A 23641-nucleotide genomic window follows, 5' to 3' on the forward strand; every position below is an offset into this window, starting at 1 on the left:
AAATTTATGGTCTTAAAAGTCTTTCGGATTTGGAGACATTTAACTGATAGTAGTACTGGGTAGAAGCGCATATTGATTGTATTTTGAACAATATCTCTAAAATTCAAGCACTTTACGAAATATATTTTTCTTAACTGCCACAACGTCCTCTTACCACTACCCACACCACCCACTCTGAATATACAAAAAATGTGTTTTGGGATTGCATCTATTCTTTCGTTTATGCCCCATGATATGTCGAAAGACCTAGGCTAGTGCTATTTCGCATTTATTAAAAAAATATTTTTTGTACCGGCGGGCGGCGTGTATATACTGACTGGTGTACGGTTGTCGGTTAACAGTGTGTGTACGCCGTACGGTGTACCAACTAACATTTGTTTAAATTTAATGTTAGAGCTTAGAACGTGTTAGTATGGTTTGTAGACTGTAGTTACGTTTTACGACGAATGAAATTACCAAACCAATTAGCTATTTGGTGATGTTTAAGTTCCCGGCACGTATAAATACAATTTTATCGACTTCTCAAAGATATTGTAATATAAGCAGAAGTTCGCAGTTGTTGAAAGGCATTGGTATGATGAAGGTTAGTATTTTTTAATGAAATTATTAATTTCTACCTTGCCCTTTGTAAAGTATACTTCATTGATCAACGTTTATGTTCTGAATATATTAATAATAAATTTGTCTAATATTTCAATCATATAATAAAATTAAAATGTTTACTACAACATAATATATTTATGCTGCCTAAAAGACTGACTGTTCTGATAGGTTGGAACACATGATGGAGTCTTTCATTGTGATGAAGTTCTCGCCTGCTATATGCTCAAACTCCTTCCGGAATACAGTGATGCAGAAATTGTGCGCACTAGAGATTTGGAAAAACTTAAAATGTGTGATATAGTAGTGGACGTTGGAGCTGAGTTTGACCATGAAAGAAAGAGATATGATCATCATCAACGAGAGTTCAGAGAAACATTAAGTACAATAAAGCCAGATCTTGGTAATAAGTATAAAATTAAGTAAGTTATCAATAATTGTGTAATGATAGTGCTCGCTATCCATAATATAGCTTAATTTTGAGTTAATAAATAACATATTATTAATTTAAAATTAAGCAAGAGTATTTTCATGTCTAAATTAGACTCCAGTTTGGTATAATTCACTTACGGCTTTCAGATTAAGTTCTGCTGGACTTATATATGCATTTTATGGTGAAAAGATTATCCAATCTCTTGCACCAAAAGAGTGCCCCTTAAATCAAGGGGACCTTCAAATTATTTTTAAAAAAGTTTATGAATATTTAATAGAAGAAATAGATGCTATAGACAATGGAGTACCTATGACAGATGAGGAAGAACCAAAGTACAAAATAAGAACACATTTAAGTGCTAGAGTTGGCAAGCTGAATCCTGAATGGAATACAATGCAAACTACCAATGTAGATGAAATTTTTGAAAAGGCAATGAAAATGGTCAGTGAGGAATTCCTACAGGTAGTTAACTATTTCATATCTGTCTGGCTTCCAGCTAGAGACTATGTTAAAACTGCCATAGAAACACGTTTTGAAGTACATAAGTCTGGTAAAATTTTGGAGTTTAAAGAACGGTTTCCATGGAAAGAGCACTTATTTGATTTAGAAGAAGAAATGGGATTGATTGGAGAAGTTAATTATGTTGTTTTTAATGATAAGCCAAAATCTTGGAGGGTCCAAGCTATACCTGTATCACCAGGTAGTTTTGTTACAAGGTAGGTCCTTCTCTTACAATTATGATTTGTGTTCTACTTTGGCAATTGCTAAAGGGTATCTATCTGGATAGAGCATTAAAAAGCTTAGGACTACATTATTATTTTAATGAATTAGAGATGAGGGGTAGTCAAAAAATTCTCAGAATGGAGGAGTTGGCGAGACGAAATTTACTCATCCTCGCCAACTCCTCCAGGTAGGCACTAATTAAGCGATTCATTGTTAGTTTATATACAAAATTTCAGCCTAATTGCGTCATTACCTTAATTGAATGAGGAAACAAGTAAATTGGCTACAGTAATACATTGAAAAAGTAACATAGTTTAATGTGTCTCTCATTCCCTGCCATTCCGTGAACTTTCTGTTATCGCGAGTATCTTTAAATAACTTTATATTTTCTAAGAAAACATGTGTATTGCTAAATATTATACTATTTCAGAAAACCACTGTGTGAAAAATGGTGGGGTGTCCGTGATGATTTACTATCCACAGTTGCTGGTATAAATGACTGTGTATTTTGTCATAGTACAGGTTTTATTGGAGGAAATTGTACCAGAGAAGGTGCAATAGCCATGGCAGAAGCAAGTTTAAATGCTTGATTTTAGAAACTACACTTATTGTACCAACTTTTTAGAACATTATAAAAAATATTCTCACACAGAAATAAATATAATTGCTTTTTAATTTTACTATTTGAATTTTTGTAAATTTGGGAATGACTTTATATTTAAATCTGGATGTAACTTAGTTTAGTTTAATTTGTTAACATCAAACCTAAAAATATTTAAATATTCCAACTATTTATTTCTAAATATTATAATGAATAATAAAAGTTTCTTTACAATTTCATTTTTAATTATAACTCTACTTTGTAGTAATAAACAGTTTAAAAATTTTCTGAGCAGATCAAAATTATATGATCTGAGTTGTGTTAATACATCTCAGATTTGATTTGATTTCATATTCAACTCAATCACATATATACTACTGTACAATATTTATTCTTTCTTTATAGATTTCAAATGAGACACAATACTCAACAAGCAACAGAAAATCTTTGTTACCAATAACAGTTCAAAATTACTACATTATCATACAAATATGTATCTACTGTACACAAGTACTTTCTTTTTTATCTTCACTTACACTATTTACAACTGTGGAATCAGTATTTCCATTATTATGTTTTACCACACCATCACTGTTATTGCTGTCAATGTCTTCAACAATTTTTTCACCATTTTTTATGTCTGTGTCACAATCATTTATGCCAGCATTTTTTCTATCAATGTCTATTTCTCTTTCATCTGCATCATTTTCAATATCAGCATCAACTTTCTCATCATCGTCATCATCTTGAATGTTGTCATCTTTATCGTCCATAACATAATCATTGGGATCAAATGAGTGCTTTTCAATTTTTTCAAGCCAAAGAGCCATATTTCTTCCTTCTATTTCTCCTTTTACAACATTTGGGTGAATGTGTTCCATTTTAAATTTTTCAATTGTGTCATCTAAGTCTTCCCAGGTAAGACTTTCATGGGAATCTTTGTAGCGGTTATCATACCGTTCATAATGCACCTGCAAATTGATAGACTTCAATAATATATTCTTTAAATTATGGCTTTTATCACATTAAAGTTAAATTAAGTAGACTTTTTAGAATTTTATCTTAATGTACCTTATCAAGCATGAGCCCGAGGCCAGGAGCTGTGGGTATTATCACCTTTTCTTTACCAAATGCTTTATCTATCATACCTTGATCAGCTATCCCTCTGGCAATAACTATCACTAAACCAACCATTTTTCTTATCTGATGTAACATGAAACTTTGTCCCTGGAAATTAAAATTAAATCATTTCGCAAGTTTGAATTTGCATAAAACTAGCATTTACTGAAAAACACACCTTAACTAATAGTTCAGCAAATTCGACCTCAGATTCAATGAAGATCTTCTCCATTGTAAAACTCATCATATATCTTGAGGCTGAGGGGTCCTGATGGTGCCTGTTAGCAAAAAATATATTAACAAGACAACCACTAACAACATGTATGCATTTAATTGCATAACAAAAATACAACATTCAAATATTTCGAACAGCATATTAATATTCAGACAATTTACAAGACATGCTACTTACTTTACTGCTACATTATCGAAAAAAACTTACTTTTTTTCTGTGAAATTATGATAACTTTTAGTCCCTTTATAATGACCTAGTAACTGATTCACCAAATTCTGTTTTTCTGCGGATATTCTGTATACTTTTCTTTCTTCATCTGTGCAAACTGCTGGTTCAAATACATATGTTGGAAGAGTATAACTATATGTGCGTGCATTGCACTTTGATTTTGAGTTAAATTTATTGGTCACCCTTTTTATTCCAAATACTCGGATGCATTCTGGAAGTCTCTTGTTTATTTCATCTACATTGACTTCAAGGGCTGAAATTGCAGTTTGGACTTAATAAGATTTTATTCTATAAATAAGAGTTGTTAAATATGGTAAGGATTGTAAGGATGATGCTATAATTGCTAATATTTACCACTATTTCAATATTATACTTACGTAGTTTGAGTGACACAACCTGTCTAGCAGCTGAAACACCTTTGTCTGTTCTTGAACTTCTTTGAAATTGTGCATTTTGTTGGTTGGCAAAATCTTCCTCTGTTATGTATTTTGCTCCTAACAATGCTTGTAATAAGTCCTCTTCAATTGTTTTAACACCTGGATTTCTAAAACAAGAGTATCTTAAATCTTTAGATTTAAATATTAGCTTTTGTATATAAATTTAGAATATAGTTATTTGTTTGTTCTGTATTTTAATATCATTCTGAATGTGGATCTATGATACAAAAATTTGAAAATGTAAAAGATACCTAAACTCCAACATATTATTGAATCTGCTTACTTTAATAAAAAAATTAACTACTTAAGTCTTAAATTTTTTACCTTTGCATTCCAAAATAGTCAACGCCACAATAGCCAAGCAGCATTGCCATTTTTTTTCTTTTAATTCTTTCAAATGGTTGGTCACATGGCTTTTTTGCTTCGCATTCACCATTACCTTTTTTTTCATTAAACTCCCATTGACGTTTTCGTTGACGTTGTTGGAACCTTGTACGCTGTTTGTCTACTAGATTATCATCGTTTTCTATTTCTTTCGTTGCTACACTCATTGTTTCAATTTGTATTTTAAGAGGACCTGGAATAAGATACTTTAAATGAGATTTAGTCAAATTTTATGTGATACTTTTTAAAAATGTGACAAACCCGTAATGTTTTGAGCAATAACATCATGAACAGCACATCTAGAATGTAACCGCAATATTTACATTAAGACACGTGTATTAATTTTTCGTCAAAAAAGATATGTACCTGTTTTTACAAGTTTAGCGTGTTTCGGCAGATTTTGTTTAATGGAAGAAATAAATCTTTGAAATAATCGAACTGACATACCTATTTATTTTGCACAAGGTAATTTGTTTATAATATAAAGTTCGTTATAAAATATATTATTATCAATCAATAAGGTAAACAAATAACCCTAAAAGTTTGTTGTAAATCGCGTTTTTTTTTTATATTTTACAATGTTGGTGCTCTACTTAGGGATGGCGATCTGAGATCGATTAATCGAAGAATCGATTTTTCGAGCAGAAAATATCGATTTTTTAAATCGATATGAAGTACTGTGTCGATTCACTGAATCGATATATCACCCTTGAAAATCGACATTCGATTTTTTCTGTTTTGGTATAAACCATACAATTATTTGCATTTAGTTGAATGTGCCTGAATTATAAGAGTGCTGCCGGTTAAAGAGTTAACTACTCATAAACTCGCGAGATGGCTGTATGTTTAGTATCCTTTACTCGCCTCTCTTTAATAAAAAAGTTACGTTTGTAGTCTTTGACTTTATGTATTTATAATCTGTGACGATTGATATTGCATTATTCATTTGTTGTTGTCGTTTAATGAATACTGTTATTAGCGTAATATAAGATAATAACTAATTGAGAGTAGGTAAGTAAATAAGTAAAGCGCTTCTTATTTTTTACTTTGACGCTATTATTTTCAGTTTGTTCTGTTAGTTGTGATTATCATTTAAATTTACTTTTACACAGGAATAATCAGCATTGAAATAACTAATAAGTAATATGTGGAATTCTTATTGATGGAAGTGTTCATACTTCATTCACGATTACTTTATGTCCAATTATCTATTTAACGTCAAAGCATCAAATTATTCATCTTGTTTACAGAAAAAATAGTAAAGCTCCCATTATCATTTTAAAAATAAACTATCGCTTTTACTCTAATTTTATTTTAATCAAGTAATCGCCAGGCTAGGGATGGCGATTCTTTCCGAAAAATATCAATTTTTAAAGCAATTCGTATCTTAATTAATCGATTCACATTTGGTGCTATTTGTATATAAAGGTTACTTTTTTATAAAATGTTAAACTATTCTTTCATATAAAATATTCTTTTAAATTCATTAAGAAATTATGCTAACTAATCCTAATAGGATTTTGAATATTACTCGAAACTAGTGACTAATTACTTAAAATATCATTGTTTATCAAGTTTAATACATATAATAAATGAGGAATAAATATATTTTTTCAGCATGTCGGGTAGAAGTGATTTATGGAATCATTTTATTAAAAAAGACTTCGGAGGCACATGCAAATATTGTCACCAGGACGTAAAAACTAAGGGACCCTTGGAAACGCAAACTTGAAAAAAAGATCGATTTTTTAAGAATCGATTTTGTAGGCCTCGATTTTTTCGTGAATCGATTCATTAGACTACGATTCGAATCGATTTAAAAATCGATCTTTTTCGTAAAGAATCGCCATCCCTAGCTCTACTGCTCTATGATCATATTTCGCTTTTTTTGTTTTATTTGTCAATTGTCATCAGTATTCTTTCAGTATGGACTAAAGTTTTTTGCCTTTCCCACCAGGGATAAATTGAAAAAAAAACATACATATATGAATACCTCAGAATACATTTTATACTTTCTGTCCATAGAGTAAACTATTTTCTCAGGTATCCAGGAATAAGAATTCTTTTTGGCGTTAGAGGGTCTCGCCTGACGTAAAGTGACTCAAGCCCCTGGGCCTGTTATTATTTTTGCGATTGCAATTATTTATTTATAGTACTAAGCCAATTGCCTGCCAAAAGCAAGAGTAATAATTTTTTTATTTTAATTCAATATTTAAAAGTTGAAATAATTTATATTTTTTTAAATTTACAACACCCGTATCTTTATTATGCACCACGAGGAAATGTAGCTTTAATATTAATAATATTTTTCAGTCTTAAACAATTTTGACAGTTCGAATACATTTTGGCTATAGCTCTAAGTAAAAGTCTACAACGATACCCACTGCAAGGCTAGGTATGGTAGGAGGAAAGTTGGTACTAGCTAGATACAACGGTGAGTCGTATACCAACATAATGTCATTTAAATATTTATAGTAAATGTACTATATAATTTGGAGGTCTTCCACATATTTCAATTGCTATGTAAATATGTAGAGCCATCTGCGCACGCTTGAACTTGGCGCATGGCAAATAATTCAGTGCATTTAGGACAAGGTTTCTAAATCAGCATGGGTTGACGCAGTGCTCGAAAATGCGCGGTGGAAGTTCAGAAAGGCTGGTCGTGCGAGCTTCTAGACGCAGGGGCGACACGCGTGCTAAACTAACGAGATATATAACGATATCTTTAGCAGCTGTTCTCGGAGGTGGGAGCTCTGCCCTTCTTTTTCTGGTGCCACTTTACGCGGATCCGGCTTTAAGTGCCCTGGCTGCCGATTTCGATCCGGTACCGGCAGAGTGCGTTACTGAACGAAGAGATGATAGACTTGGCCTAGATAATTGCACTTGGGCATCTTGTCGAGAAGGGTGCACCAGCGATGCCTATAAATGCATCCAGTTACATGTAAAGTATAAAGCGTATGTTGAGGATTGGCGCCCCGCAGTTCTATATGTCAATATCAAAGGTTGCGGATACCCACCAGCCGTGAATTGCGAAAATTTCACGATGAACTACGGATATGTTGGTGCAAGATACCCATGCTTTTGGTCTCGGGCGGACACGACAGTAGTAGTGCCAACATGGTCAAGGGGAGAGCAGGTTGCAACCGTAACACGTACCCTGGCATTACCTTTGTTTCTTTCTGGATGTGCTGGCATTGGTCTGTGCGCATTGCATTGTGAATGTAGACCACGGCGACGCCGAAGGCCGCCTAGACGTCCCCCGCGCCTGCCTACTTTATCAATAGATGATACAACAGTTTATAGGCTTGCTTAAGCCACAGTGGAATTGCATTTTAATACCTATCTTAGGATTCAGCGGCGACTTTCTTGAATCGCACATTATTATTGAACCTCATGTCTTCAAGCACATTTAGAATTGATTTTACGTGTGAAGTATATATACTTAATTGTATTTACGAAATTCTTGTTTTATTTATCCCCTTTTTTAAGAAACTTATGCTTTGTGGATATTTGTGTAAGTTATATTTCATCTGTCATCATTGTCATCACTGAACAAATAAAAGTAGAGGAAATGTATCAATAATACAAGCAAGTAAAGAGTAAATACTTTTATTTCAAGTTGCATCTTTAAATTTTATTTAACGAGTACAAAACTATTTCCTTTATCAAACATACTCAGAGTAGAACCTTCACATCAGTCTTTAAGCAATATAATCAATTTTGCTAATTTTACCATCGCGCTAACCATTTAGGCCTTAAAAACAGGGTTACGACAATATGTTTTTAGAATAAAATACAATAAACAAAATGATACAAAGTACCTATGGCAACCTATTTTAAAAACAATATAATTTTATCTGTTGAAATTTGTTTCTATTATCTTTTATAGTTTGTAGATGTGAAACTTATTGCAGCAACCCTGACTTTCCTTTCCATTATTATGAATATTAAGTACATATAGATGCACATCGAACGATTGCGCAATATTCAATACGATTACAATGCATTATAATATTTGATATACTTTTAATCACATTCAATCATCGTAATCAATCTTTTATATACCAGAAGCGCAGCATAACAATTCACAATAATTTATTATGTTTAAATGACTACAGATAACGTCAAACACATTCACACTGCTTTGATTTCGATTATATTGAAAAAATCGACATAGGATATTACGTTAAAATGTAAATTTACGAAAAACATATTTTTAACTTAATGTAACAAATGTTTTTATAATCATAATTTAGAAAAAACAAGAATTTATAGTGGATTTAATTTGTTAAAACTGGATGAAAATTTAGCTTGCTATCGAAGTCTTACACACTTAGATAAACAATGGTAACTTGACATTTTTACAGCAAACAAGGCTATGAACTGAAAACGAAATTTTAATAATAAATAGTGATATGCAACACCTGGCTGAAAATCGTACAAAATAATTATTTATAACGAAAACACAAACAAGTTTGAAACATCAAAAATAAACTCTGTTCACAACCATACGCAATATACAATTATGTATAGTTTCAAAGATTTTACGACAAGTGGATTATTATGAGTTGGTGGCCGTGTTTCCTTCGAATATTTCTTAGTGGGATATAAATTATTTATATTTTTGCAATGGCAATACCCGTTACATGGCATCTGGCCGACAACTCCAATATTAGTCCTAAAATTATCAGTCAAATATCCGTACCATCGTAATATCTTTAAAAACCTTAATTGTTCTAGATTAAACACTAAAAAATAACGAATTTTAGTCCAAAAATTAAGGTGATGTCTGTAACAAAAGGTAGAAAATTTATGTCTCGCGTTAGTTAAGATGGGAATTCGGTGTCGTAATAATACCGAAATTTACCACTTAGCTTAAACGATGCTTTATAGACATAAGTATTTTTTCAAATCCCATACATGTCATAGACTTTAATAAGTTAATAAAAAAGCGATGATTGTCAGCAATCACAGATATAAACATTGTTTAAAAATACTTCGCTGTCATGTTACAATTGAAACTACGATTCGGAAAAAGCGCCATACCCACCTGTCAAATGGTTTGACAGATGATGATGACAGATATGCTAAAAGAAAAAGCTTCATGACTTTAGTCTAATTCTTAGACATGTCATGAAGATTAACAGTCGAAGTTATATTTTTATACGTATAACGTTATGTACGAACACGAACTAGATAAATGTAACGAACATATACAAAACCAGAGCCAAAGCTAATTTAAATAACAGTATTACGATTTTAACCATTACCAAGAAATGATCTTCTTAGGTTTGGTAATTTAATATACGAGTTTAACTTTACCAGTTTTCATTCGTTCGTAATTCTACACGTTTTCTTTGGCATGCATTTTTAACGACTTTAAAAACGCGAGATTATCGAAATGTTGATCTATTCTGATGGAAAAGATGTATTAAAAATAGTATTAGGTTTAAATATTGGTTAGTTTTGTTGAAGTTCACAACATTTAAGATGTTCAGTAATGGCAGTATATCATTCCGTTGAGAATCCAATTAATTAATTTGTTGCTAGCTATCTACGTATTTACGTGTTAAAACTCTTACGAAGTCAATTAAATCTCGGCAAAATAATTTTCAACGCACGTTATGAAAATTGCAGGAAAAACTTAGAATATTCAGAAACATTGAAACAAAAATATTAGAAAGTAGAATGAAGTAGTTACGTTCAGGACCTGAAAAAAGCTTAAATCTTTTAAATGACTTCGTCAAGGAAAATTAGCTAACAGAACGTGGTTGCTAAACAGTTTTATAAACTTCAAGAATGGCCGTTACATATTTAATTAGACTTCGCCGAGATGCCAAGCTCTCAATGCCGAGATTAACTTTAAGAATATTTAACAGCCACATCCCATAACCATACAAATAAATAATACATCCTATTATCCACAATTTTCTGAGTGGAATGGCGATAATTCAATCTATAGGAACTTAGTATATGTGAATATGTACAGATTTTTCTAGCGAGATAAGGTCAGAGGCACTTATTTAACTATGCCATATAAAAAGCAAAAACTTATTTAGCACAACCCTAATTTTATTAAACTTTCAATAAAGGAAAAAAATCAAATTTTATTATAAACTCAAGGGTTTGTAGATACTTTATTTTATAGGGCATAGTCTGTCATATATAGCATTAGTGTAAATTATTGCTATGTTATATGTATGAGTATCATAATCCTATTTCTCAAAGGTTGATCACTCTTAGACATATAAAAACAAGTAAATTATTCCAAGAATCATTAGACGAATTAAAACCTTGTCTTTGATAAATTACAATTTAAAAATACATATGAGATAAAAATATTCTACAAATAAAACCTTCATGCTCAAAAAAAAGTTAAAAATCATTGTTGGTCATTTAGAATAAACCTTTGAGAATCGTTTAACCTTACCTCGCGGAGACTAGCAATCATTGAACCGCTTGAGAAATAGCTACCCTATATCTCTTTCTATCTAACTCTATTTCATTTTGATCTCTAATCCGTTTCACAGCCATACTGGTAGAGGGTTCAACGCTTGCCTCGATTAATCTGCTAGCCCTATATAACCTATAATCTGTCTGATTTTGGTAGTAGCTAATATTAGAAATACTTTGAGGGTAGTTTGAAGAAATATGATATTGCGGTGATGTGGAAGGTGTTATATTTGGTGTTGTTCTTGCACTGCTATAACCTTGATCCACTTCGCACTCGGTAGTTTCCCGTGATTTTATTTGCATCATCCTGTAAGAAATTAATCTTTAGATTCATTCAGATACAACTTATTTTCGTAAATATTGAGGGTAGTCAGAAATTCGCTTCGGTGTCATAAACATTAAAGGACATCAACCAGATGGGATATCAACTTTAATTTTCGGCCTTTGATCATCATTTTGAGTCATGTTTAGGATATATTTGAAAACACAGATATTTTTAAGAGTTAATTCAACACTGTTTAACTAAAACATACAGTCAAAAATCTGTTATAACGACATCGAAGGGACTAACCATATTTGTTCGCAAAAATTGATGACCTTGTTATTAAGTAACTTATAGAATAGAATTCAGTCAGGACCTTTAATCCTGGTCAATATAATTGGTAGGTATGTTGTTCTAAACGATGTCGTTGTGAACGGTTTTGAGTGTATATGGTTTGGCATCATACTTATCTTACTGAAGAAAGAAATCATATAATAAGCAATTTACATACCTATGTAGCAGTCGTGCAATGGGTGCGATTGTCTCATTAGTCTTTCCAGCAACGTCAGCTAAATAATCGGGCCACGCGGATAGACCAAGCTCTGCGCGCGCGCAAGACACGCACGCACAACCCACTTCCACGCTGTCTACTACTTTTAAACGTACGTCTGGAATAAAATATTTGTAAAAAATGATTATCAACAAACCTTATTTCGATGTTATTAATTTTTAGCAGGCTAAAATTTAAAATCCTTTTCACGTAACGTTTAGTTTATTCTTTACCGTTACACTTTGTAAAGAAACAATTCTCAAGAAATGTTGAGTCACACAGAAAATATATGTATTTGGTTTTGGTTAGTAGTGTGGCCTGTAATAAGTTAACCTCTTTAACAATAATTCATACTATTGCTAGATAGAACTCATGCAATAACTCTTGTATATTTATTATCTATGGATTATAAAAGCCCTTACCCGACAATGTCAAATCTAAATATGCTTCCAATAACTTGATGCCGTCCCGTCTGAAGCGCCTTACAAATTTCGGATGTCGTGTGGTCAAATCGCTGTCCGTTACGACATACTGAGCCAACAAGGACGCAAAAGTTACAGGCGTGGGCGCTAGAAGCCTCCATCGCACATGCTGGCCTACCATCCATTCTAACTGCCGGAATGTGTTTCCACATAATTGGACACCGCTGGCCTTTGATAATGTTTTCAGGGTTGGTGCTAGGCTAAATTTTACGTCGCTCTTTGCTGAAATAATAAAAACATGTATTTATTTACACTCGTTTGCGCAATTTAATGATAATATAAAATATACTTATCGCTACTATGCTATCTCTTCAAGGCAACCCTTATTAAAGAAAACAGTAAATTGTGAAGAAGTGTGAAATTAAATTTAAAGAAAATGAAATCTTGATATAAATGAAGATACCAAAGCAAATGTAAATGTAAAAAAAATATATTATTCCATTTAAGTCAGGAAATTAAATACGCTGGTCCTGTGGATTATTTGTAAAGCGCAATTCTATGCCAATTTTAATACTATTGGGGAGCACTATGGCATATTGCATAGAACTGACATCAATTGTAACAAGTACAAACATGGCCTAAAAGTGGGCGGGTTTATGGCTTTAAATCTGGATGAGGCCTAACATGCCTGCCTGTCTAATATTGTACTGGAGAACGTAATAGTAACAATTATAAAAAACACCAGTAGCTTTGTACCCTTTTAGTCTTAAGCCTATATAACACGGGGGCCATACTGTGCGATATTGCGGCCTGCCACAAAGCCGCATGCTACAAAGTATGGTTAACCCCTCGATCATACAAGTACTTATACCAGTCCATAAACAGCACAATGATTTGGAAAGTATCTAAACCTGGTGTTGCCTCGGAAAAAATAGGCTGCCATGTATATACCCACAAATGCTTTCTATTTATAGCATGCGACAAGGTACCGCATGCAGCAATGTGTAGCATGCGGCAATGTCGCACGTTGTTGCCTCGGTCAGGCTAAAGCATTGAAGGCCTAGTATGAATACTGAGCCTTACATTTTTGTAACAGTTTTTAAGAAATTGTTTTACTTAAAAGACATGTTGATGAGCTTTATGTACCTTACAAAAGCCTTACATTTTTTGCTCAAGTCATACAGGTTTTAATTTTTGAACAAAAAACTTCTCACCATCCATGTCAAGTTTTTCCAAAAACTCGTGCTAATGCAAGGACACGGAACAATTGTGATACAGTAATCGGTTATTTCGTTATATAGCCTGATTCAAGAGAAGGGAGGGCGCTACTGAGACGCGGTAAACAACACAGTCCGTATAAAAAGTTACTAAAAATTATAATAAAAGTGAATTTTTTTTTTGAGAAACATAACCTCACACCTGAATGAATCTGCAACTTCCCTTGTCATAGAATAAAGAATTGTAGTACAGCGCCATCTATTTGAAAAGAAACGCACTACCTTCGACTAGACTTGTTCGCTACAGAGCGTACAACAGATCAAATAATACTACCCAGTCCTACTAGAGGGCGCCACGAGTATCAAAACAAAAATAGTCACCATGGAGGAAATTATGAAAGCTTTAGAAAATATCCAAAAAGAACTGAACGCACAAAAAATTGAAATTCAGAAAAATGGTGAAAGGGTGACAGAACAAATAACACATAACATAACCAACAAACTAGAAGAAAAATTTACAATTCTGGAAGGAAAACACCAGATCTTGAATGAAAAAGTTGAACAACAAGAAAAAAGAATTCAATTTATGGAAAAACAAGCAAGACAAAGAAATATAATTTTCTTCGGTATTGAAGAGGACGAGACGTCGTACCATAGCTTGGAGAACAATATATTGCACTTTATAAATGAAAAACTGTCCTTAAAACTGAATTGCCGAGATATTCAGGAAACAAAGAGACTGGGAAAGAAAGGTGATAAACCCCGGCCAATAAAGGTGACTTTTTCTACCCTTGGTTTAAAGGTCAGTATTCTCAAGCAAAAAAGATTATTGAAAGATACCCAATACTATTTGAACGAAGACTACCCTAAATACATATTGGAAAAAAGGAAAGAATTACAAGAAGAAGCGAATAAAGAGCGTGAGAAAGGAAATAAAGTCACAATAAAATACGATAAACTCATTGTACTAAAATCAAACAACAAAAGATCACTGGCGAATTCACCAGAGTCAGATCCCAAGTCTCAAGGACTAGTTGGTAACAACACGAGAGCCACCAAGAAAAACAAAATAAACCAATCCAACCCATCTTTACCTCGATCAAACAGTGTCTCAGAAGGAATTCTAAAACCAAGCATACTAAGCTACCTAGCGAAAAATAACGCCAATAAACAAATCAACGACAAAACAGCCAGTAGCTTACACTCATAGCAATTAACAATCCCCTCCCTCAAAGATACAACATCTAATAAATTTCAACTAAACGACGAAAACCATCTTCCAACCCGGCTGGTCACCGTGGAAGATCAAGACCAAAACCCTCTAAAGAAAAAACTTCAACATTCTTCAACGAAAGAAACTAAATCCCTAGAAATACTTAACTCAACTAAAAAGAAGAAAGACCAGCTCTACATATTATCTTACAACGTCAGAACTTTATCTACCTACGAACGCCTAATTGAACTTAGCGAAGCAATCACTAGAGTCAAATACGACATAATTGGATTGTGTGAAATAAGAAGGGCGGGTACCCGGATAGAAGAATACAATAATTTCGTACTATGTCACACAGGACACACACCTGGCAAATATGGAGTCGGTTTCATAATAAATAAAACACGTAAGAACTGGATTGAAAGCTTCTTGGGCATAAACGAGAGAGTAGCATTATTAAACTTAAACATACAAGGAATGTCCATGTCGATTATACAAATATACGCACCGACTGAAACTGCGAGTGAAGAAGAGATTAACACCTTCTACTCGAATATTAATAGAGCCCTAGACCAAGCTCATAAAAAGTATATAATAATGGGCGACTTTAACGCGAAAATAGGACAACCGCGAAAAGAAGAACACCTAATAATGAAACCAAACGGGTATGGGGAAAGAAACCAGAGAGGTCAGAGGCTAATTGATTTTGCCCTTGAACACAACCTTGCCATCTTAAATACTTTCTTTCACAAAAAACCAAACCAAAGATGGACCTGGCGATCACCAAATGGTAAATACAAAAATGAAATAGATTACATTGTGTCAAATCAACCAAATATCCTTCAAAACATAGAAGTTTTAAATCTGAACTACCCGTCAGACCACAGGGCAATCAGAGCAACAATGTCTCTCACAAAGCAAAAGAAAAAACGCACAACGTACAGAAGTAACCGACTTTCATCACTGAAAACTGAAGAAGAAATGAGATCTTACAAACAAAACATAGCATCTCAGTTACAGGATATAAATAAATGCCAAGAAAATACACCAGTACAGTATTTCTATGACACATTAACTAAGGCTATAACCCAGAGTTTACAGGACGCTCGAACATCCAACGAAGTACCAAAAAGTAAACATAAAGTTCTAAAAGAGCGTACTCTAGCACTTATCAAGAGAAGACAAGAGTTACAACATGCTAAGATAAAAACTCGAGCCTCAAGAAACGAACTATCAGCTCTATACAAACTAATAAGTAAATACATCAAACATGATTACAAAAACTACAGATCGAAAACTATAAAAAACCACTTGGAAAAAGCAGGAAGCTCAAAAAAGGCCCTTAAAGAATTAAGAACAAATAAATTTTGGATAGAAGGCTTAAACAGCAAAGACAAAATTGTAAATAATCGCAAAGAAATTATAGATGTAGCAACCCACTTCTATAAAACCCTATATAAAGCCCAAGGAAACGAGCAAACTAGCTATAGAAATGCAAATGACACTTACTCTACAAATAAGAGCGGAAACATAACACCAATAACTGAAAGAGAAGTCACGCAAGAAATAAAAAGGCTAAAGCTCGACAAAAGCCCTGGACCAGACGGCATTACAAATGAAGCCATAAAGGTTGCCTGGCCGCTACTGACTCCCCCACTAACATATTTATTTAACCTTGTATTAAAAACTGCCGAAATACCGTCGCAGTGGACGGAGTCGGAAATTATCTTAATTTATCTTAATTTACAAAAAAGGGGACTCAAAAGATATCACAAACTACAGGCCTATTAGCTTAGTCTCATGTATTTATAAACTGTTTTCCTGTATAATTAACAAAAGAATAAGTGTCACAATAGAAGCACAGCAACCAGTCGAACAAGCAGGCTTCCGCAAGCGCTTTTCAACAATAGATCATATACATACTCTCGAACAAATAATAGAAAAATATCAAGAGAAGCAAAGAACACTCTACATCGCATATGTCGATTATAAAAAAGCTTTCGATACTGTGTCACATTCAAGTATCTGGACCGCTCTGCAAGCTCAAAAAGTTGAACAAGAATATATAGATATAATCAGAAACATCTACAAAGGTAGTACAGCAAAAATAAAGCTGGAATCCACTGGCCCTACGTTTTCCATCGAAAGAGGCGTAAAGCAAGGCGACCCCCTGTCTCCAAAACTATTTATATCTATCTTAGAGTCAATAATAAGAAGATTCAACTGGGAAAAGACAGGACTAAACATCAATGGCAAGTATTTATCCCACCTACGCTTCGCAGATGACTTGGTTCTGATGTCAGAATCAAGCACACAATTACAAAGCATGATTGACTCACTGAACACAGCCAGTAAACAAGTAGGACTAGAAATGAATCTCTCGAAAACCATGGTCATGACAAATAGTATACAGAAAAGAATATCAGTGGAAAACGAAACTCTGAATTATACAGAAAATTACATCTACCTCGGAAAACAAATGGGCTTCAGCAGAAAACAAAACGAACTAGAAGCAGAAAGAAGAGTGCAAAACACTTGGAACAAGTACTGGTCCTTAAAAGAGATATTCAAAAGCAACATGCCAATAAATGTTAAAACAAAAGTCATGACGTCATGCCTCCTACCTTGTCTAACATACGCTTGTCAAACTTGGAAATATACATCTAAATTAAAAAGCAAAATCACTACCTGCCAACGAGGAATAGAGCGAAGTATGCTGAATATTAAAAAGATGCAAAAAATACGTCACACAAAAATTAGAGAAACCACAAAAGCGACTGATGCTCTAACCTACGCTAAGAAATTGAAATGGAAGTGGGCTGGGCACGTAGCGAGGTTAAAGGACGAGAGATGGACTAACAGGGTAACAACGTGGAAAGGTCCAATCGGCAAACGTCCCAAAGGCAGACCGCTCACAAGATGGGCAGACGAGCTGATAAAAACAGCTGGTACCTGCTGGCCGCAAATAGCTCAAGATAGAGACTCATGGAGTTCTTTAGAGGAGGCCTTCACCTTCACTTGAGGAGGGGTTCATGCAAAACAAACCTAGTTATACATTTAAACTATTTTCTAAATTAATTGGAAACAAGTGTAATTAATGTCTTTACTATTATTTCTTTCTTTCTTAAAACTACACATGTAACCTGAAAAATTGCATGAAATAAAAGGTTTATTATTATTATTATTATTATATAGCCTGATTCAGTATCCTTGTGTAAGGTTACACTCTAATATTAATTACACTATGTCGCCATATTTCGCAATATTTACGTTAGGCACTGGGACAGGTAGATGACCTTACTACTCAATTTTATGTTCAATTTAGTCACTTCCACAATATAAAGCTTACAAAAAATGTAATATTACTTTGTTATCAATTAATTATTATTAATGTTATTACATAACCGCAATTTATATTGTAGATATAGATCATCTCTGTAGAATAATATAGGATACTTTATCTTTTAGCCATACATGATCCTGTGTATGGCTGGATCTGCTATTTGGGATATGGTCCGTAGAGTAATTAAAACTTACCTGCTAAACTTAAGCAAGCCAGTGCTACGTGTGTCAGTCGATCGGACCTTAATCTGTGGGCATCCATAAATAGGTCTAGGTGAGCCACAGCTGAGTGTATAGTGGCAATGGACAATCCTAGCTTTTTAGATACTTCACGTAACTGTTGAACTAGGGCACCGCGAAACTCCAACTGTAATGAAAAACACAAATTTAACATTCTGACAGAGCTGTGAAAGAACCCACTTTTAATTTTTTCAATTTAATATTAATAAATAAAATGTAGCTTAGTGTTAAAAAATTTATTGTAAAAAAATGCAGTGGTGCTAAACATTAAATTAAAGACATGGAGGCAATCAGTCTTGTGTTTGAGCTTTCTGGTTTTTGTTCACGTTTTTCCATAATAGCAAGCACATAACAAAATTCCATTGGAGCAATACTGTAATGTGAATGCTCATCCTAACTGTTGATGGTCATCCTAAAGATACTAGTCAGCTATTATCATTTCCCAATAATCTTAAAATTAAAATAATTGATAATATGTGATTAATAGATACAGGAAAAACATAATAAAGTCATTTGAGAATCGAAAGATATTGAATTACTACACATTTTTTACTACATATTAAGCTTTTTCCTTTACTGTTACTAAATATTATGCAATGTTAATCAGTTTATATTACACTCTCATACAATATTGCATCAGCAATGTTGTGCCATGCAGCCATCACATATAATTTGGAATCATGAAAATTATAGATAATTTTATACTTGTCTGTATAGAGCCATTTCAACATATTTAAATTTTAATAACAACATACTTTACTGGTAGGCAATATTAATCATATTTAATCAAATACTGCAAAAATACCTTTTCGCAGACATATAAAAATTTCAAGACTTGTTTTGTATATAAAGGGAATTTTACTTATTGGAACAGTATGCAAAAATAATGGAATAAACTCTACTTATTCAGAGATTGATATTTTCGGCAGTGGGCTGTTCAATTTAAAGAATAAACATAAGCTTCCATCAAATAATTAAACCACATTGGACAAATAAGTAATTACTAAGTGTTAAATTTATTACACATGATATGGTGTAGGTAAATAAATAAAAAAGAAAGTGTCAAATATCAAGTTCCGCAAAAAAAATCATGTGTTTTGAAAGAATAGGATTTTTACAAACAAAATCTTGAAGCTATGGATTAAAAAAAGAAAATTACCTGTGGTGACTGAAGTTGTATTGTTGGTTTCATAGTTTCCTGTTTAATCAAATATTTCCAAATGTCCTCCTTGTATTCACATTTGAATTCATCATCTGGATCCAAAAATGTCTAAAAAAAGAGTAAATATATTACATAAATAATTATCCACTTCAATTAAATTATGTCACAATATCTATAAAAGGTTAAATTTATTTAACTAAATAGTATAGTTTAACATGTTTTAGTTTTTAGATTATATAAATTATTACTTAATATATAGTGCCTAGTAGTTAATAGCTTCTAGAATAAATCCAAGCTGTTACTTAAATAATGAAAATAAATCGAATAATATTCAAATAGCTTAAGAATCAATTAAATTCTCGAACTTACATTTGATTCATATTTAACAACAGAAACTTCATTTTTTCTTGTTTCATTAGGAGCTTCAGTTTGAACGGTAGATAAATTTAATTTAGACATATTTAACGAATCCATTTGGTATATTATTACTTTAATAAATTAATATTATAAATAATATGAATAAAAATTAACACGTCGTCTTTCACTTGACAATCACCACGTGGATATGAACGTCAAATAGTCTAAGAAAGAAAAACTATTTGTATATATTTAGCTAACAGATTTATTGGCAGATTACACATCATTTAATATCAATTATACAAAATCGATGCGAATATCACTCATTAAAAATGTAAATGATGCAATGCAATGCAATCAAAATTCAGCTCAGTGCAAAAAACTTGAAGAATACAGTATGCACATTGCGAGCGACAGCCGACAACTGTGAACAGACTACTGAGTAGTGAGTACTGACGTCTGACTAGACACGCGGAATTGAATGATTAACTATGCTACTGTCAACTGTGTGTAAAAGCAAAGAAATATCAAAATGTTAAACTTCAAATTAGACACTGACAACTTGACTGTCTCAGATAAATTATATATAGATTTTAAATTTTGCTACTGCGTGGCCAACAACGCGACTTTTAAAATGAAAATAGGAAGGCCGATTATTAGAGAGATATATTTGCGATATTAATAATAATTTCCCCTTCACTTATGTAAAAAAAGGTTGGCAGGTTTTTTTATATGTAAAACAAACATTTTTACTTTTGCCTTTTTAGAAAAAACACCACAAAGAGAACATTGAATATTTATTTATAACATTACTTGGTAATGTATTATTATATTATATTACTCTAGTACTGTAATAGCTACGGCTAGCGAGCATTTAAGTAATATATTTTTTTATAGAACGCGGTAAACGGGCAAGAGGCTCACCTGATGTTAAGTGATACCGCCGCTCATGGAAATGGTCAATGCCAGAGGACTCACGAGTACGTTGCTGACCTTTTAATAATTGGTTTCCGCTCTTTTCTTGAAGTGGTGGTGCGTGGCAAAAACTGCCTTGAAAAACGCTCAGTTGTGGAACTCAGCTGCAGGTATTACTAATCCGAACAACTCCTCTGAACACTCTCCATGGTAAATGCGGTTGAAGATGTAGTGAAATAGCCCAGTCATATTAGGGCTTTCACCTCGGAATGAAAGATAATAAGCTGCAAATTGGTATGAACCTTTGTTTTGTCATTCTAAATGTTGTCTCAAAAGTCACAATCGTTATCGTGTTCGCGTCTCAAGATATTCAAGGTCAAAGGTCACAAAAATCGGTTTTTCGCGAATATCTGGCTTCCTATCGGTTGAATGAGATTTGCATTTATTATAAAAGTTGTAGGCTATAAAATTCCCTACAACTTTTGTTTAAACTTTTTTTTCATACGACCAACCGTTTTGAAGGTAGAGCGCGAAGTGCACATCGTACAGTCATATACGGCCTAATGCAAGGTCAAGCGTGAGTTATGGTTATCAGTACGTTATAAAGTCAATTATTTACTTGGAAATTATAATTATTAAACAATGCCTATTATTTATGTACTAACTATTAATTATTTATATTTAATTAAAGTAAGTAACTTGATTATTTATATATAATTATTCATATTTAACTATTTAAGTATAAAATATTAATTCTGGATTATATATTTTAGTTTTATTTTAAGTTAAAATGATAGTAAGAGTATATATTTTACACATATTTTTATTTATTATTAAATACGGCATAATATACATTTATCAAAATGTGAGTTCAAATATCAAAAGAATCTTTGTTGATTTTAATTGTAATGAAATTGGAAATGGAAGCTAATTATCTTCTTCTTCTTATCGCTCAAAAATGTTCGATTCATTGTCATCATCCTCATTATCTGTCATGTTCATCTCCAAACCTTCCAGAATATCGGGATCATATGTATTTTCTTCATCGGGATTACTTGGATACAGTGAAGCGTTGAGGCAAGCTTGTCCGTTGCACTGGCCGCAAGCTAAAGAACATTGTAGCCCTGATTTTCTGCATCCACAGCGGGAACCACAACCATTTTTGCAATTGCAATATATTACGTTTAGTAGTTCGGCTGGTGCTGGAGGTAATAACGTTCGTATGGGCTCCAGGATTTCATTTTCAAGCATCCAGCCCCATTCTTGAGGTTCTAAGTCCTTCCCTAACCACGTTTGAATCTGGTAGTAGAAACGTTTTATGTGTTGATGAGCTGCTACACTTGTTGGTGGAAGTGTTGACAGTTGTACAGGTTTATTTAGTTTTGTAAATTTGATGAATTGCGTGTAGCGGAAATGATCAATGTTGTCCTCAGATTTTGGAGCATTATATAATGCCAACAAGATGCGCACTCCATTTTCTAATAATGTTTGTTTTGGGCAGTTTTCTTGTTGAAATACTTCCACCAGTTTATCTAAATCAGGAATTTTTTCCAATGCTCTAGTAACAGTTTTTTTTCCTTTTTTAAATAGCGCAGAAGTCGTGTCACAGCCACTGAATGCGTGTAAAAATAAAATGTGCTTTTTAAATATGAATAATTATATATAAATAATCAAGTTACTTACTTTAATTAAATATAAATAATTAATAGTTAGTACATAAATAATAGGCATTGTTTAATAATTATAATTTCCAAGTAAATAATTGACTTTATAACGTACTGATAACCATAACTCACGCTTGACCTTTCATTCGGCCGTATATGACTGTACGATGTGCACTCCGCGCTCTACCTTCAAAACGGTTGGTCGTATGAAAAAAAAGTTTAAACAAAAGTTGTAGGGAATTTTATAGCCTACAACTTTTATAATAAATGCAAATCTCATTCAACCGATAGGAAGCCAGATATTCGCGAAAAACCGATTTTTGTGACCTTTGACCTTGAATATCTTAAGACGCGGACACGATAACGATTGTGACTTTTGAGACAACATTTAGAATGACAAAACAAAGGTTCATACCAATTTGCAGCTTATTATCTTTCATTCCGAGGTTGACCCCTTTTCTTACCTAATATGACTGGGCTAAAACCACATTTCTAAGGAACGCAAAAGGATCAGGCTGCTCGGATAGGCATTGGTCGTCAAAGTATATGATATGCTAGTATTTCGTATTGATATGAATTAAAGTTCAGATCAATACGATTCTTAATCTTAGTGACGGTCGTACTTTGCTGCGTTTTTAAGCTACAGGGGTTTAAAATTTTAAATCTGTAAATAATATACATATACATAAGGAGGAAAATCTATAAGTTATAGATGTCTGCTTCATTTATATTTTTTATAATAACACTTAAAGAGGCAGACACGAGCTAATGACAAAGCACTAAATCGAAAGAGCAGGGCTACGATGGTGGTTAAACTATTTTTCTGTGGACAACCGTAGAGTTTTTAAACAAACACTGCAGGTCTGCCAAGCGTGCATTCAATAATATATATATTTTTGCATGCATCTGCATGCATCATGTCTTGTAGTCAGTGCGTTCAGACAAGCACACTTGGAGAACTCTAATCGTTGAACTATAAAGATATATTATTTCCTGACCAAAAAGTTGACATTGACAACCGCCACACATACCAAAAAGTTTGAGACGGTGTGAGAAAAGTTTCACTTTCAAAATAAATTAATTT

The 23641-nt window shown here is 33.0% G+C and overlaps 4 protein-coding genes across 7 annotated transcripts; 2 read left to right on the forward strand and 2 right to left on the reverse strand.

Moving 5' to 3' along the window:
- The first annotated feature begins 309 nt into the window (after positions 1-309).
- Positions 310-2431, forward strand: LOC110997321 (MYG1 exonuclease). Its single transcript, XM_022265423.2, has 4 exons — positions 310-583; positions 772-1022; positions 1180-1749; positions 2187-2431. The coding sequence occupies exons 1-4, from the start codon at positions 479-481 to the stop codon at positions 2344-2346; spliced, it is 1086 nt and encodes a 361-aa protein (XP_022121115.1). The 5' UTR covers positions 310-478; the 3' UTR covers positions 2347-2431.
- Positions 2432-2783: 352 nt separating this feature from the next.
- Positions 2784-5348, reverse strand: LOC110997339 (tRNA pseudouridine synthase A). Of its 4 annotated transcripts, none has more exons than XM_022265455.2 (7): positions 5208-5348; positions 4701-4953; positions 4317-4483; positions 3919-4192; positions 3655-3754; positions 3429-3584; positions 2784-3328 (listed from the first exon to the last, which is right to left on the reverse strand). In XM_022265455.2, exons 2-7 carry the CDS (start codon positions 4925-4927, stop codon positions 2855-2857), a joined length of 1398 nt encoding a protein of 465 aa, XP_022121147.1. In that variant the 5' UTR covers positions 4928-4953; positions 5208-5348; the 3' UTR covers positions 2784-2854. The 4 variants fall into 4 exon arrangements, with proteins under 4 accessions (XP_022121147.1, XP_022121146.1, XP_022121148.1 ...); XM_022265454.2 differs by having other exon boundaries at positions 5127-5334; XM_022265456.2 differs by lacking the exon at positions 5208-5348 and adding an exon at positions 5022-5099.
- A 1320-nt stretch (positions 5349-6668) lies between these two features.
- On the forward strand, positions 6669-8220 carry LOC110997334 (protein tipE). Its single transcript, XM_045630963.1, has 2 exons — positions 6669-6943; positions 7074-8220. Exon 2 carries the CDS (start codon positions 7393-7395, stop codon positions 8071-8073), a length of 681 nt encoding a protein of 226 aa, XP_045486919.1. The 5' UTR covers positions 6669-6943; positions 7074-7392; the 3' UTR covers positions 8074-8220.
- Positions 8221-8353: 133 nt separating this feature from the next.
- On the reverse strand, positions 8354-20429 carry LOC110997330 (cyclin-J). Its single transcript, XM_022265436.2, has 6 exons — positions 19991-20429; positions 19619-19729; positions 18415-18586; positions 12448-12729; positions 11987-12143; positions 8354-11520 (listed from the first exon to the last, which is right to left on the reverse strand). Exons 1-6 carry the CDS (start codon positions 20093-20095, stop codon positions 11208-11210), a joined length of 1140 nt encoding a protein of 379 aa, XP_022121128.1. The 5' UTR covers positions 20096-20429; the 3' UTR covers positions 8354-11207.
- Positions 20430-23641: the final 3212 nt, after the last annotated feature.

This window comes from Pieris rapae, chromosome 14 (assembly GCF_905147795.1).
Source record: "Pieris rapae chromosome 14, ilPieRapa1.1, whole genome shotgun sequence".
In the NCBI taxonomy this organism is placed as follows: Eukaryota; Metazoa; Arthropoda; class Insecta; order Lepidoptera; family Pieridae; genus Pieris; species Pieris rapae.

Coding starts and splice junctions, on each gene's coding strand:
- LOC110997321 (XM_022265423.2), top strand. CDS start 479: ATGTTTAAGTTCCCGGCACGTATAAATACAATTTTATCGACTTCTCAA. Junction 584..771: donor AAGGCATTGGTATGATGAAG/GTTAGTATTTTT, acceptor CTGTTCTGATAG/GTTGGAACACATGATGGAGT. Junction 1,023..1,179: donor GGTAATAAGTATAAAATTAA/GTAAGTTATCAA, acceptor TACGGCTTTCAG/ATTAAGTTCTGCTGGACTTA.
- LOC110997339 (XM_022265454.2), bottom strand. CDS start 5,205: ATGTCAGTTCGATTATTTCAAAGATTTATTTCTTCCATTAAACAAAAT. Junction 4,954..5,126: donor CGCTAAACTTGTAAAAACAG/GTACATATCTTT, acceptor ATCTTATTCCAG/GTCCTCTTAAAATACAAATT. Junction 3,585..3,654: donor TTGCTGAACTATTAGTTAAG/GTGTGTTTTTCA, acceptor TTTAATTTCCAG/GGACAAAGTTTCATGTTACA.
- LOC110997334 (XM_045630963.1), top strand. CDS start 7,393: ATGCGCGGTGGAAGTTCAGAAAGGCTGGTCGTGCGAGCTTCTAGACGC.
- LOC110997330 (XM_022265436.2), bottom strand. CDS start 20,095: ATGGATTCGTTAAATATGTCTAAATTAAATTTATCTACCGTTCAAACT. Junction 18,587..19,618: donor TACAACTTCAGTCACCACAG/GTAATTTTCTTT, acceptor TTTTCATTACAG/TTGGAGTTTCGCGGTGCCCT. Junction 11,521..11,986: donor ATTGCACGACTGCTACATAG/GTATGTAAATTG, acceptor AATTTCTTACAG/GATGATGCAAATAAAATCAC.